Source organism: Epinephelus lanceolatus, chromosome 14 (genome assembly GCF_041903045.1).
Source record: "Epinephelus lanceolatus isolate andai-2023 chromosome 14, ASM4190304v1, whole genome shotgun sequence".
Classification (NCBI taxonomy): Eukaryota; Metazoa; Chordata; class Actinopteri; order Perciformes; family Serranidae; genus Epinephelus; species Epinephelus lanceolatus.
In genome coordinates this window covers 6269204-6283998 of record NC_135747.1, presented here as the reverse complement: position 1 = coordinate 6283998, position 14795 = coordinate 6269204, and the positions used below count along the sequence as shown (strand labels likewise).

Sequence of the window (14795 nt, the reverse complement as noted above, 5' to 3'; positions counted from 1 at the left end):
AGACAAAGAGAAGTCTGTGTTTAGCCTTTGTGTTCACTTGTACTGTACAAGCTATAATTTGGTATTCCTTCTGAGCAGTCATTGTGAACGGAATTGGCGTTGAAATTAAAAGAGAATTAAATTAGACCAGCTCAGAAATTGGATGCAAAAGTCATAAGATTCTCAGTTAAAAGACAAGACTGAAGGGGAGTAAGAGTGTTATGAGAAGATGCATGTGGGATTTGTGCACAGAATATACAGCCTGGTCTTAATAAGGACCCATGGCCCCCTGCTTGTCTGCAGATTTTAATTACACGCCCACGCTGTCAATCAGCTTTCTTCACTCTCTCCTTCACAAGTCATCTGTTTTAATGCATTCACAAGAGCCTGTGAGCAAGCTTTGAAGCCAAGCAAACAGGCCCTCAATTTGATCTTCACACAGCAAATGAAGCCTTCAATAAAACCCTCATGATTTATCAACATGGAAAATATCACTGGTGCTTAGCACAAAGAACATCATATGAACACTCTTTTCAATTTTTTTTTTTTGAGGCAAAGGGAAGGGTTGAATGGTTGAGACTGTATGGTGACTGTGGCTAAGTAACATTCAAGTTCTAGTTTCAATAGTTGGTTAAGCAGTCAACTCTGAAATGCATGGGTGTTTTTTCAAACAATCCTACATACCTCAGGTTATTAACAACCCAACACTTATGAAACACTTATACAAAACCATATATTAATATCATATTGCTTCTAAAGTCTTGTAACATTTTAAATATATTAACAATAACAAGCAAACAAAAAATAGTCAGGACTTTTTGCAGAGCACCACTCAGTCTGTAAAGACAATTGTACAGTATAATGTCTAACGTGGCTCTGGAGGAGCTTTGTCAAGTCTGAAAAAATAACCCTAATGATGTCATTGTGATGTCATCAGGGTATATTGTAGAACTTGGGCTCTGACACTTTAAATTAATTACCAAAAGCATGCATTCAAATTAGAGACGTGGAGCGTGAATGACATGGACATTAAGTAGGGAGGTTCTAACAATAGATGTAATTGGTTGCAGTATGGGAAATGTAGTATCTGGAGCTTTTAACTAAAAATCAGGGTATTTCAGCCTCTGCTGCTTTGATTTGGACCATTGTTTGTTCAAAATCCATCTCTTGCAAGTCCCCCACTTTTGAGGAAAGGTAATACTAAATTGCTGGAGTACGCTTTAACATGCAGTAGCCAGTCATTGATCAACTGATCCTGTGCTCAGTCAGTCAGTTAACCAGCTAGATACTAACAGTTCATGACAGTGTTTTACAGCAATATGAGGCTCTTACTGTGCATTTATGCGGCTTCTCCCCTGTGTGACGCCTCATGTGGACCACCAGCATGTATTGAGCCTTGAAGGGCTTCTGCTCCCGTGAACACTCCTGCCAGCGACACACAAACTCCTTCTTCTCACCATGGATGTGGTCGTTGTTGATGTGCTGAGGAGACAGGTTCATTCAAGAAAAAATCACGATGTAGCACAACATACGATTGTGATACAGATGTTGGGATAAATGTTAAAAATAGTGACTAGTAACCAATATGTGTGTGTGTGTGCGCGCACACACATGCACAGACACATGAAAGAGGGAGAAACTTCTGGTGAGAAAAATACAAAACTTTGCTGACTCATTTTAACACACACACACATGCACACACACACACACACACACACACACACACACACACACACACACACACATTGTGAACGAAGGTGCCATCCATTATAGCTGACAGTTATTATGCATCTGTCAACAGGAGACAAAAAAAGATAAAAACATGTTTTGTTTTTTCAGGCTTGGTGTGGCAGAGGAACTTCCTCAGATCCCAGTAAAAGTGATCAGGAAGAGGATTTTTTAGCACGCTTTATTTGTCTTTCTCTCCCTTACTTTTGAAGGATCTGGAAGTCAGTAAAGGACCCACAGTTTCCTGTGTGATGCTTAAATTTTGTGTTACCTAGTATAGTTTCTGACAAATTTAATTGTGTAAAACCTGAGTATTCTCTTCAAAATGTTGAATCTACACTACAACATAATATATCATAGTGAATTCCAACATGAATTTTATCTCATAGGAATTCTTAATGTTTAAAGATATTTTTGTCCTGTTAATACAAATAATTTGCACTGCTGGAGTATGAGGCAGTCAGTTATTCCTACCACATTGTGTAGACATGCTAGAAAATGCCAGGTCTCCTTCAGTTATCTTACTGACTTAACTTTGTAGAAAACACACACAATGTTTCTGAACAGACACACTTAAAAACTCTCATCCTGTGCACCACACGCAAATATCCACACACTCTGAGGAACCACTTCATTTCCTGAGGACATCCAGGCCCACAACGCTCCACTTATGTGGCCACTTCTCCACCAGCGAAAAAGCTCAGTGGCTGACGATTCTGCTGAGATCTATTTTAGGTGAAGGAGGAGGAATGGAAACAAGTGGAGGCCTGGCCTCTATTTTCAGGTTACACACTACTGTGAATCCATAATTTGGGGGCTCTAGAAACAGGATTACTTTGGTTAAGTAGAAGCCAGAAAAACCCACAGGTGTGTGTGTTTTTTGCTGATATTAACCTTGTGAGAAACCCTGGGTGTGCTTAGTGGGATGCTGTCTGGAGTTTTTGCAGGGTAAAAAAAAGCTATTATAGCCCTGGTTGGTTTTTGTTAAGTTCAAAGAAATCAGATGCCTTTAAAAAACCCATGGTCCGGTGGGAATTTAAAAATGTGTTGGCCTCACATTGTCCATCCACACCCAAGATCACACCACTGATCCTCTCCTAGCCTATTCACCAATCCTGGCAGGCTCTCACAGAGTCTGTGGCTGGGGAGCTGGAGCAAAAGTTCTTAAAGGTAACTCTGGTCCTGACTTGTAGCAGCCCATGGCAACCCGCTAACCACCACTTCCCATAAGTCTCTGGGTCTGTGGACCTGACACATGCCCCTCCTACCACTGCACTGGGATGACTGACAGTCAGTCAGAAAGTGGAAAACAGGAAGAGAAGTTGGCCTGGAAAAAGAGAGAGAGTATGAGGTTCCCTAACTCCAGAGCTTCTGGCATGACGATGGATTTATGGCCAGCCCCTCTGGGCTTTCGGGGGTGGGGGGTGTTGCTGGGTGTGAGGGGTTAGGGGTTAGGGGTCACAGGGCTGAGGGGTTGGAGGGTGTGATCGGGGGCACAGCTGCAGGGCTTGGGCTTGAATTTGGCGAGAGCCGGCAGGCTCATTAACGTTGCGCGTGTCAACCCAACAGGAAGGGATCAGTTACTGGACAGCTTTCTGACCGGACTCAATAAGCATGGATTTAATGAGTAGCAGAAGAGTTGTTTGAACTTTTCACTTTTCACACAACAAAATGCAGCATTTCTGATGGCACAGTTTGGAATTGGCTGTGGTAAAAAACTTGAATAAGTGTCATTAATAGCCATCAGAAGGGGTCATTCTTATGTTCCCAGGGTCCTATGTCTCTTGATAAAAACTAACATTGTAAGATATTAGTAATGGCTAGCTTTGCATTTCAAATAGCAAAAGAATTAAGGGATGTGGATGTTTGAATTGCAGTTTGAATGATAAAAAAATATGCGGAGTTATCAATGTCTAAAGTCAGGAAAACTGTCTTGCCTGCAAATTTGAGGGTGTCAGTAACATCAGTAGGCTATAAACTGTAGGTGGGTGATGTCAACATATTGACCCAGGCATACATACATACATTGCACATATCTCGTAGGAAAGAAAACATTGCTGAGAACATTAAACCCATTGAAAGGTCTCCTTAAGTATCCTGGAAAATTCACCTAAATCAACCTAAATCACCTATCCAAGACATACCCAAAGTAAATTGAAAGCTGATCTTCTTCAATGTTTTGTATGTGTACATGTATGGTCTCATTTGAAAAGTAACACTCAGTGTTATTCCCCAACATTCACAATCACTGTAAGTGCTTCTGTCATTAAGTGATATAGGTTTTAACACACTGAAATTTAAGATATCTTCTCCTGATTATTTCCTTTAGAAATGACGTTGCAGATGACTTGAACTGAAACTTAAAATGGGGCCATATCATGAAAGCTCACATAATCCAAATTCCAGTAGATAACAAAATCACAGAATATAAACATTTTACAAGTTTTTCTAATGTTTTGTCCAGGCGCTTTTCAAATAAGAGGGTAAAACAATGAACTGAATGTGTGATATTGAGTGAAAAACATGTCGCCAAAGACAGAAATGTCTATTTAGGAGCTTACTGTTTAAAAAACACTTCTAGAAAACCTAAATTTATAACAAAGACTGTTTTATTTCCCTCAAGAGAGTTATTTCTTTATCACTTATGTACATTTATAGCAATCTATGGTGCCAGGAAGGAGTTCAAAATTACTCTGTAGCTGAGGAGTGTCATTGACTACAAGACCCATAAGTCATGGGGCCTATCACTGGCTATTGATTGGCTCTGTAACCTGAGAAGTGACACAGGACCTAAAAGATGAACATAGGCCCTTGTCCTTTTCAGTCTAGGCTGTCAGTATGGAAGCTCCTATTGACTCAAGTGAGGTGTCAATCTAAAGGTCAGAGTTCAGTCACCATTTAGATGCCTAGCAGTTGACATATGTACGTGCAAATGTAAGAAATTATGGATATAATGTAGAGAAATATGACTGTTCACTGGATTTAGATCATCGGACCAGGGGTTAGCAACCTTTACTATCAAAAAAGCCATTTTTGATCAAAAACAATACAAACAAAATATGTCTGGATCCACAAAACATATCTTAGCCTTATAATGAAGGTTAAACAGATGATGAAATCTAAATTAGCCAATCAATATTACTAGTAGGTCCAAATGAGCATTCATTAATATGTTTTACTACAAGGTGGCTATTCTGCAGTGGGCAAGTAATGATTATTTGGAACTTATTTGAAAACTTTGCAGAGCTGTAAAAGCAAATAAAGCTGTCCACACTATTAAATTCTCTATTCTCCTCTGAAACTTTCTTTTTTTGAATTTGGAATCGAGTTGACGAAATGTTTAAAAAAAAAATTTTATCTGGTGCACGGGTGCATAATTTCCTTAGGCCTACAACAATTATAAACAAAAATGAAATGCTAAAAAAAATAGCTGTTATTTATTTCCATTTTTTTTGTCAGTGCCAAAGGGAGCCACTAAAGAAGGGCTAAAGAGCCACATGTGGCTCCAGAGCCACAGGTTGTCTACCCCCTGGTCTGGACCTTCGGGAGTGTATGAGAACTGTGTCAGCAGCGTTTCTGTTGGCATAATATCGATCTGTGGATTAAAATAATGCTTCATAGGTGAGTAATAACTGTTTGTTTTTTGTCTGACAGAAGTGTTTATATAACTTGCTGTAGCGTTTGTATCTTGAAATGGTCTGCATCACTCTAAAAGCAAGGAGCGTAGCATTTGAACAATGGGTCATATGATTAAACCACTTAAACACAACAAATACAGCAGTTGTTCACACATAATGATTATCAAATAAAGCCTTACAAAAACCCAGAGATGGGACGTTGGGACGTCGGATTTTTAAGTTTTAATGTGTGATATTAAGAGGTTATTGAACTGGGGAACATAGGACCCTGGGGACATAAATTCACTCCCCATAAGGATACCAAGCCTATCACTCACATGAACAAGTTGGTCCTGGGTGTCATACTCCTTGGTACAGCCCTCCCAGTGGCAGTTGGTCTCATATATGGCCTCAGGCTCCTGTTTGCACTCATCTTTATCCAGATCCTCACTCAGGTCCAAGATCCCCCCACCATGGTCCTGGAGAAAGGGGACAGGACTTTGTCAGAAGGGGGCTAACAAACAGTGCAGACGTGTGCATCCATTAAAGCATATAAATGACTAGACTAAAAACATGCAAACACAGAGTCCATCTTTTACCTTAATCTGTGGTCAATATGTTACAGCTTCATTGTGTACTGTTTTGCATCTCTCCTTCCTTATCTGCTTCTTAATCCTAATGAGTTGTTCCTTGATATCAATGCATGCCAACACCTCGTCATTGATTAAAGCTGCATTTTTATTCACTATCTATAATCAATTAAAGCCAAATTTGCAATTGCAGTTAACGAAGGGACTATGTTTCCACTGTAAGCGGCTGAAGCTGAGATAGAGATAGCTAAGTCGAAAAAAACTCTATGCAGTTAGGATTTTTTAAGGTCATAAAGTAAATTCTTCAAGAGAAGGAATCCAATCAAGGTTTGCAGCGTGTAATGCAACCTGGATGATTCTTATCTGATGTTGCATTTGCTTTTTGTTTTTCAGGATTTCAGATTCTTTACTTAAGTCCCATATTTTTGATTCTCTTACCTGAGAGGATGGTGAGATGGGCAGCGGACCCTCTGCTTCTGTCTTAACCTTTGACCTCTTGGTGTTCAATGGGTTGACTGTGCTACTCACTGCTGGGTCTCCACTGGCATTCTGGAGGACAGATAAGAACAGAAACAGGGTTAAAGACGCACAAGTTTTTCCCTGTGGCAGTTACAATTTTCTGAATGACATTTTGAAGCAGAAATGAGGCAGAATAATGTTTGTGAAACACGCTGCTTTTGTCATTCATGCACAGAAATTCTAGGAAACCACAAACAGATTTTAAACTTCTCTCCAGTTATGCTGACACTCATCCACTGACCCAACAACCCACTTATTCATAATCTATCAGTGAATCATTCCATTAATCCTAAAACATACCAGCCTGTACCCTTCCATCCATCCATTAGCCCTCCTACTCATTCTCCTGTTAACTGAACCATCCATTCAGTTTATTAAACCACCAGATTCCACACAGTCACCACAGAGGGGAATCAGATAACTGATTCAAAGAGATACAATGCAATTGTTTTTGGCTTGACAATCTGTTGCAAAGAGATGTGTGGAGTCCTTGTTGCACCAGGCACAGCGGCCTATAAGTCAGACTAGGACCCGCCGCCGAGACTAAACAGTTTAGACTTGCTCTATGATCGCCAAAGCCGCAAGGAAATATGAAAGAAGAGGAGTTATTGCCCTCGGTACAGAGGGGGAAGGCAGCAGGGGAGAAGGGGACTTTGATCTGCCAACAGATTCTTAAGACGACAGAAAGACAAAGACACACAAGGACTGTTAAAGCGCTAATGGAGATGAAAAGAAAGGAAAGATATAAAATGTAAAACAGCTGATAAATTATTGTGTGTGTGTGCAAATTGAAGTTCATTGGAAGGAGTCCAATATTGGAAGGGGGTCTCCTAATCCCACCCAGACGCTACAGTGCAGTTCGGCATTTCTGGGGGCCTCGATGATTCATTCTGTTGGCTGAAAACCAAGAGGGAAATATGGTTCTGATCACTGCTGAAATAAAGCTGAATGTGTGTTTTTGTATGTGCATGAATGGTGGTGTGTTTTGTTTATGTGTGTGTGTGTGTGTGTGTGGGTGTATTTGCATGTGTGTGTGTGTATGTGAGTGTATGCAAAAAGGTGCAAATATACATGTATTCTTGGATAGTGTGTGTCAGCAGACATGGTGCTGAAACAGAGCTGGAGGCAGCTGATAGCCGTGTGAGGTGGAGTGATTCACTGAGTAGGAAGTTTACATTACATTACACTGTGGTGTATACAGTGGGCTGATAAAAAGCGACAGAGGAGACAGTAGGAAGTAAGACAGATGGAACTGGGAGGGAGCCTCCCGCATATTTCTGACCTGAGACAATGTGCAAAAAATACGTCATTTGTGACAACTTGTAAATTTAGATTAGATTTATAGTGTAAGCCTAAAAAATTTAGATCATTATTGATTATTTATTCAATTGCAATGAAAAACATTAGGTTAACTCCTCCATGCAGCCCACAGCTTCAGTATTCCCTTATACAAAACAAAAGTAGAAAAGTGCACTCAGCAGAGTGCAGATCTTCGCCAGGTGACCTCGTTCAGACTGTGGCTGCTGGAGTTGATCGTGACCACTCTAGCCCAGTAGTTCCTAACTGGTCCAACTATGAGGTCCAGATTTCTCCTTAGTTATTAGTTCAAGGTCCACACCATTGAATACATTCAGCATCATATTTGCATTTGGCCATGTTGTTGGGCTAGCTTTCTCTGTCCAGTAGCTGTCCATTAGTCACTCACACTACATCAGGAAACAGAACTTAAAATAAAAGCTCTGTGGCGGAAATTCACTGCAGTTAAAAATAAAGTGTTTTTTTACAAACTTGACAGAATTGCGAGTCACCTGTGGTCCATTCAGAATGGACCTGCAACCCACTTTTGGACAGTGACCCATCCGTTGGCAACCACTGCTCTACACAATGCACGCAGCACAGCTGTGGAATATTCCCTCCAGGCTTCCTTACTGTCAAGATGGTGCGAAGATAACTAAAATGTTTTTGTTTTTTCATCTTATAAAGTGCCCAGTTCAAGTAGATCACAACACATCGGTTACAGAATTATTCTGCAGAAACTCCAGTTCAAAGACACCAAACTTTTTTACAGATGTCAGTTTTTGGGCCATGATGAAGGCCTAAATGTGGCCTTCATCAGATGCTAAGGCTTGTTGCTTTTAGCTGAGCTGATTTCCAGAAATGCCTCTCACTCTATCCATTTGCTACATGATTTTGTTTATGACTGTGTAAAACAGTCAGTACAGGTTTTAACAATTGTGAATCACCACAACACTGAGAGGTCCTTGAGCATATAGCCATAAATGTGCGCAAAAAATGTTAGGCTAATTGGTTCAGTAATATGTGAGATCTGCTGTGGACAAACATATAAACTCATGTATTCACACCTGATGATAATAACCACCCTCCCAAACAGAGATTGGCTACCAAGAATATCATGTGAGACTGAAAAGGAGAGCTAAATAAAATGGAAATTCACTCTGATTATCAGGCTATGAAAAACTGCCACGGAGTACAAAAATTACAAGAGTTGTCTCTAGTAAACTAATCAAGATTTTATTGGAAAACTGTAACATCAACACTGGCAATTGTATGTTTGGCTCTATTGACATTCATAAACCTTACAACTGTTCACATGATGATCAGAAACATATTACATGATAGTGAAAAATAATCTGTTTTGTAACAGAAATTCTTTGAGAAAGCTGCAATCTATCTTGTAGGAAGTTACACATCCAAACATGATCTAAAGTAAGAAAGACTGAAAGTGTAAATGCCCTTAAATCTGTGAACATCTAATAGGATAGAAGTGTAACATTCAAAGGTACAAACCCTTCCATTCCTACCTGGTTTGCCTCAGAGTTGGAGCTGTTGTGGGAGGTGGACATAGGTGAAGCCGTGAGGGGGTGTTGGCGAGCAGAGAAAGAGGATGGCGATGGTTGAATGAGAGGAGGTGTGTGGCCGAAGGCATTGAGACTCCTCTGCTGGGACAACAGCTGCTGGTATGCCACAGGGTTGATGGGGTGAGGGAAGCTGAACGAAGGACTGAATCAGAGGGAAGAGAAAAGGTATGGAAAACATGAATGGAGACTTTTGTCTAGTGGCTTATATTTAAAGAAGAAACCCACACTGTAAGCATTTGAATTAAGTCCAACTGATTTGCACCAAAATGTCCTGTTTGTGTCATATAGGCCCTCACTGCCAAGTGATGCTGGGTAGGCTACTACTAGCACGGTCACTGCATGCTAGGAGGACGCTTGTAGCATGTAGTATGACCTAGCAGTACAAACTAATAGCATACTGACTTTTATGCTAATAATTATAGGGTAAGGCTGGTCTTATTCAACAGCTCCCCTACTGTCCAAAACATACAATGCATTAGTCTATCCTGTGACTCTTCTACCTTGTCTGTGGCACTCAGCCTTAAGTCCATTTGTTTTTACTGAGGAAGTAAATCTGAGCCATTTCCCAAAACAGCTGGGCACTGTAGTTTTAAGCAAAATGACTCAAAGAGGAGTAAATAGTGCATTTGTTTTTCTGCTTGCTGGCTGCCAGTTGGGTTTCAAAAAATGTGAACCTTGAATTGAATTTATCATTTCCATGTTTTTTAATGAGTGTGACTGGGTCAATATTAACAGCTGTTTCAAATGTGACCATCACCCTAAAGGGTTTTGGCTGTACTTGATACCCTTGGATACAAAAAGGGTAGTACCTTAAAGAGTTGTACTTTTTGAAGTACGACCCTTTACCATTAATTATTGTCAGTGGTAAATATGTGTCATTCGATTTCAGAAAAAGACAGTTATTGAAACCAGATATCTAGTAATTTGGCTTCATTAAATTCTATCAAAAATTCTGGCAGACCTTGCAGACCATGCTTCTTTCATCTACTGTATCACAAAGAGATAGTGGTTGCAGATATTGGCTCAACCACTATGTATGCTCAATTGTGTATGCCTGTGAAATGTGCTAAAACTGAACTGTCTAACTAAGATATACGTTATTGATCCCCCAGAGGGGAAAATAAAAATAAAAAATAATAATATATAAATAAAAAGATAAAATAAAATAAAATTGCTACATCAAGATGAATAAAGTGACTAAAAATGGCAGACAAAGTGTTGAATAAAATAAAGTGACAGGTGGCAGATAAAGTGTCATATTGATCAGATGCAAATAAGTCAGATCCTAGCTGAATGTAGTTTAAAGCAGCTGTGTGGAACTTTTTACCATTAATAAAACTGTCCCTAGTTCGTATCACCCCCTCTTCAAGATCCGCATATTTATTTGAACCCAACAGCGACAAAAAAGCCTTTCTCTACATAGTTATTTAGCGTAGCCTCGCGCGGGTCGGACGGACAGCGTAAGTCAGCAAACCAGTATACGGCACCCGAGGCGTAAGTGATTCTGCTCGCCTGCAGCGGCCCGCAGCCATTAAACCACAGAAGAAGAAGGAGCCGTGTTTACAGAGAGTGTTCTCCAAGTAAGCGGTACGCAACGGGCATTGCTGAACACATAACAGTTTTACCAGATGTATCTACAAGGACTTGGTTGTACTTTCGATGTCATGGCGGATAACGAAGGAGCACCATCTAAAAGAAAAAGAACAGAAGAAGGCTAAACGGGACAGTGATAGGGCTTGTGTAAACCTCGGTCGGGCATTCACCAAGTGGAGAGAGCTGAGAGATTTGAAGGTTTTAAAACTGATCCTGAGTTGGCCCTTTTCCTAATCGACAGGTATGTAATTTTTGTTTTTATTTAGAGAATATACCGCAACTTGTTAGACGTTGTTTCACTTCAATATATGACGACATGGAAGTTATAAGCAAGCTAAATGTAACGTTAGCTGATGTGAACCGCTTTTGTCTAGTACAACAAATGCCACAAAATTATCTGTGACTGTGACCATGAACACAAATATACAGCAGGCAGTTGTCCTCAGTTTATAAGAAATTCAGAGCTACACCAGAACATTTATGAACAGGTCTTACTTTACTACTAACTTGTGTAACGTTTACTTGGACTGACCTAACATTAGTAGTGTTAGCTTTGCAAGCGAAGGCTGCAGGTAACAGCTTTGCTGTGTAAGGATTAGATCAGAACAGAAACACAACAGGAGAATTTACTGAGTAATTTTGCTGTTTCCACTAATTACTTGGACTGACCTGACGTTAGTTAATCCTCTCACTCACAAAACAAATACATGCGGTAATTGCCAGTTGCAGTCGAGACACCAGGCTGTGGGTGTCATACCGCCTTGACCAAAGGGGCGCTATAATCAACGATAACGAAAAGTTCCACACAGCTGCTTTAAGCCAAGCTGGATGTAGCTTAAGCCAAACTGCTGTACAGTCTGATGGCGGTGAGCACAAAGGAGCGTCTGAAACTACCTGATCCCTCCGACTGAAAGGTGTCCATAGGAGCTGCTGGCGGCTGAGCTGGAGCGGGAGTTGTTGATGTAGGCCACCAGGGAATTGGGTGAGGTGCGGATCATGGTCTGCAGGTCAATGCTGGCATCTGACAGTGGGGAAATAGACAGCGCCCTCTTCCTGCTCAGTCGGGGTGTTAGCCGTGGGCTGGAGAAACGTGACACTGGACACAGACACAAAGAGACGCAAAATAGACAAAGTCAGCCAGTTCACCATTGCTACCTCAATGGAGACTAGGGATGCAAGATTTTGGAGTTTTGCAGATTTTATCTGATATGCCAATATATAACAACTTATTTGGCAGATAACCATTACTGATATATCCACTTTTTTTTCTCTACCTAAGTTTAGTGATCATCAGGTCTCTTCTGTATTGGAATTAGCATCATATTATGCATGCTTACTCTTATCATGATGGCTCACCGGCAGATGGAGACATGATATAAATTGCTTTTCAATGTATATAATATTCATTCATTGTGCAAAATACGAAAAAGCATGTTGGCCGATTCTGAAACTTCATTTTAAAGCCAATATCTGCCGATACTGATGATGTGCTGATATTATCATGCATTCCTAATGGAGAGCTTTTAAAAAAAATCAACAGCTTGCTAAAAATGTATATGAGTATTAAGAGCATTTCAGACACTGCTCGCATAGCTCAGAGTCACCAGAGTGGAGTACTGATGTGTTTATACCTTGTACTTCCACGAAATTTCTGCCTGGCCTCAATAGTTACCCTGGACCATGTTTGAAGAAACATTCAGCCCTGAGCATTCTAGTGGAGGTCACAGCCATGCTAAGCTACACTCTATCTCCTGCATCTCTCTCACACACAGCTCCCCTATTTAACATTCGCATCCTCTTATGCATAATGAATCGCCCCCAATCATTCTCAGTAATTACCCTGATAGCAATCTCTTTCAGAGCGCTGTACTTGGGCAAGTTAAATGGAGGCAATTTAGACAAATTGATCTCAGAATACCATTAAAAAAGAACAAGGCTGACTCACAAAGGTAGGGTTCACGGCCTTCCGCTAGACCTAGCTGTTGCACTATTTTCTTATTCTCATAGAAAAGAGCAAAAGAAAATGATGGGGGAAACCACTTTCCCACGAACAAGAGAGTGGGCTATTTATTTTTCCATACAAACTGATAGTCCATCATTTGTGTGTATTTATTTCTTTTTAATGTCTGGGGCATGTGGCTCCCACTCCTGTAGGGACAGAGACAGATCACTTGCTTGGGACCAACAGGTGCTGCTTCACAGTGTGAGGGGACAGAGAGCAGAACTGGCGATGTGTGTTGCTGTGCACACATGTAATTAGGTCTTACAGCAGACATCATCAGAGGCGCGAGAGGCAGGAAACTCATAATAGGCCCATCACAACTCACCTAAGCACACATTTGCTGCACGTCAACTTCACTGCTGTCAATATGTAGCCAATCCCCGACTCTTTGCTGGTGAAACTCACAAGCCCTCAAGCGAAATGAATCCAGGCACCACTGTAATCACCGCGCCAGACCTACAGCCATAAACCAGGATCTTACTTCCAAAACTATTATGTTTGGAGGTGGCAAGTCGTAAAGCAGAGGCATATGCACTTAGTTAAAAGGCCCTAGGGACAGTAGACGGCAGACGACAGTAGTATATGGGGCTTGAAAAAAAAACTGGCGGAGATGATAGAGATGTGTATGAAAGAGCTGGCAAAGGCAACAAACAGTCCCCAGGAATGTGCTTCTATAGGGCTAATAAATAAATGTGTCATCGTTGGTTAACTACATAGAAAAATAGGGGTGGAGCAAAGGAGGAGGGCAGGAGGGGAGGGACAGTAAAAAAAAAACCTCAGAGGCAGACAATCCTCCACTTGGAAACATGGATTGTCATGAATGAAGAGTTCATTCTGATAAGCTGTGCGTTGCATACGGGTCTTGCAGCTGCAAGGATTTGCTATTTTTGCAGTGGGGCGAGCTTGCTGTCTTGCCAGCAGATTTAATGGGAGATACGTGTATTAATATTCTCCTTCATAAAGCAGGAAACAGGCCTCACAGCCTGGTGGCCTGGTAGCCTGGCGCCTGCCTCACCCTTCTGGGCACTGTGCCCAAAACACCGCCCTCCACCTCCATCATCAAACCACCCCCTCAATCTATACATCAACCTCAGCTCAGAAGAATTCTTAAAGCCTCCAGCAACAAATTTAAATGTCTATAATGTCTGTTTTATTAACGCTAAGGCATGGACAAGCTAGTTTTGTTTAGCTTTTGTTGTTCTAATGGATTTCATTGGTCTAAACTAATTTTATTTGGAACAAATTTCACACAAATGTGCACACACAACTCTCACCGCTTGGTAAAGGAGTGTTTTATAGGTGGCGGTTATAATTGAAAGGGTGAGCAGGTTCCGGCAGGGAGTGAGAAAACAGATGTTGCACAGGCCACGGCGGCGCGGCAGTATGCACCAATACAGCATGTGTGTGTGTCTGTGTGTGTTTATGTGAGTGTGCGTCTATGTGTGGGACTGGATCATGGGCTGGTTGTAATTGTGGGATCTGGATTTATATAGAGTCATAATTACAGGCGCTCCACATCGATACAGTAAAGAAAAAAAATATATTAAAAAGGAAGGGAGTGAAGAGTATGTATGTGTGTGTGTGATTATTTTAAGGATTTGCCTGTTCTGTTTTAAATGAAATGGCTTTGTGGAAAATGAAAACACTTTAATTGGTGGGTTGTGCTAATCCCCAGAAGTGGCTAGCTCTGTGTCATCCTGACTCCGAGCATGTGGAGCACCACCTTGCAGGCAGCGTAAGTACTTCCCTGATATGGCAAAGAGGACAAACATATAGAAGCAAAGTCCTTTACCTTTCTTTCATTCTATAACTCATCAGCTTCATGGACGGGCATGAAATGGATGCTATTTTAAAAATGATTATCTGCTTGTTATGCACACACATAAAA

The 14795-nt window shown here is 41.0% G+C and overlaps 1 protein-coding gene across 1 annotated transcript in view; it reads right to left on the bottom strand.

The window, feature by feature from the left end:
- The window catches only part of gli2a (GLI family zinc finger 2a), a 110883-nt gene that overhangs the window by 8687 nt on the left and 87401 nt on the right, over window positions 1-14795 (bottom strand). Inside the window, exons 6-10 of the mRNA XM_033617777.2 lie at window positions 11800-12001; window positions 9256-9454; window positions 6353-6463; window positions 5663-5803; window positions 1312-1461 (exon numbers count right to left, since the gene is read on the bottom strand). Of these exons, the coding sequence (XP_033473668.2) occupies window positions 1312-1461; window positions 5663-5803; window positions 6353-6463; window positions 9256-9454; window positions 11800-12001 (803 nt within the window). The remainder of the gene's footprint in view (window positions 1-1311; window positions 1462-5662; window positions 5804-6352; window positions 6464-9255; window positions 9455-11799; window positions 12002-14795) is intronic.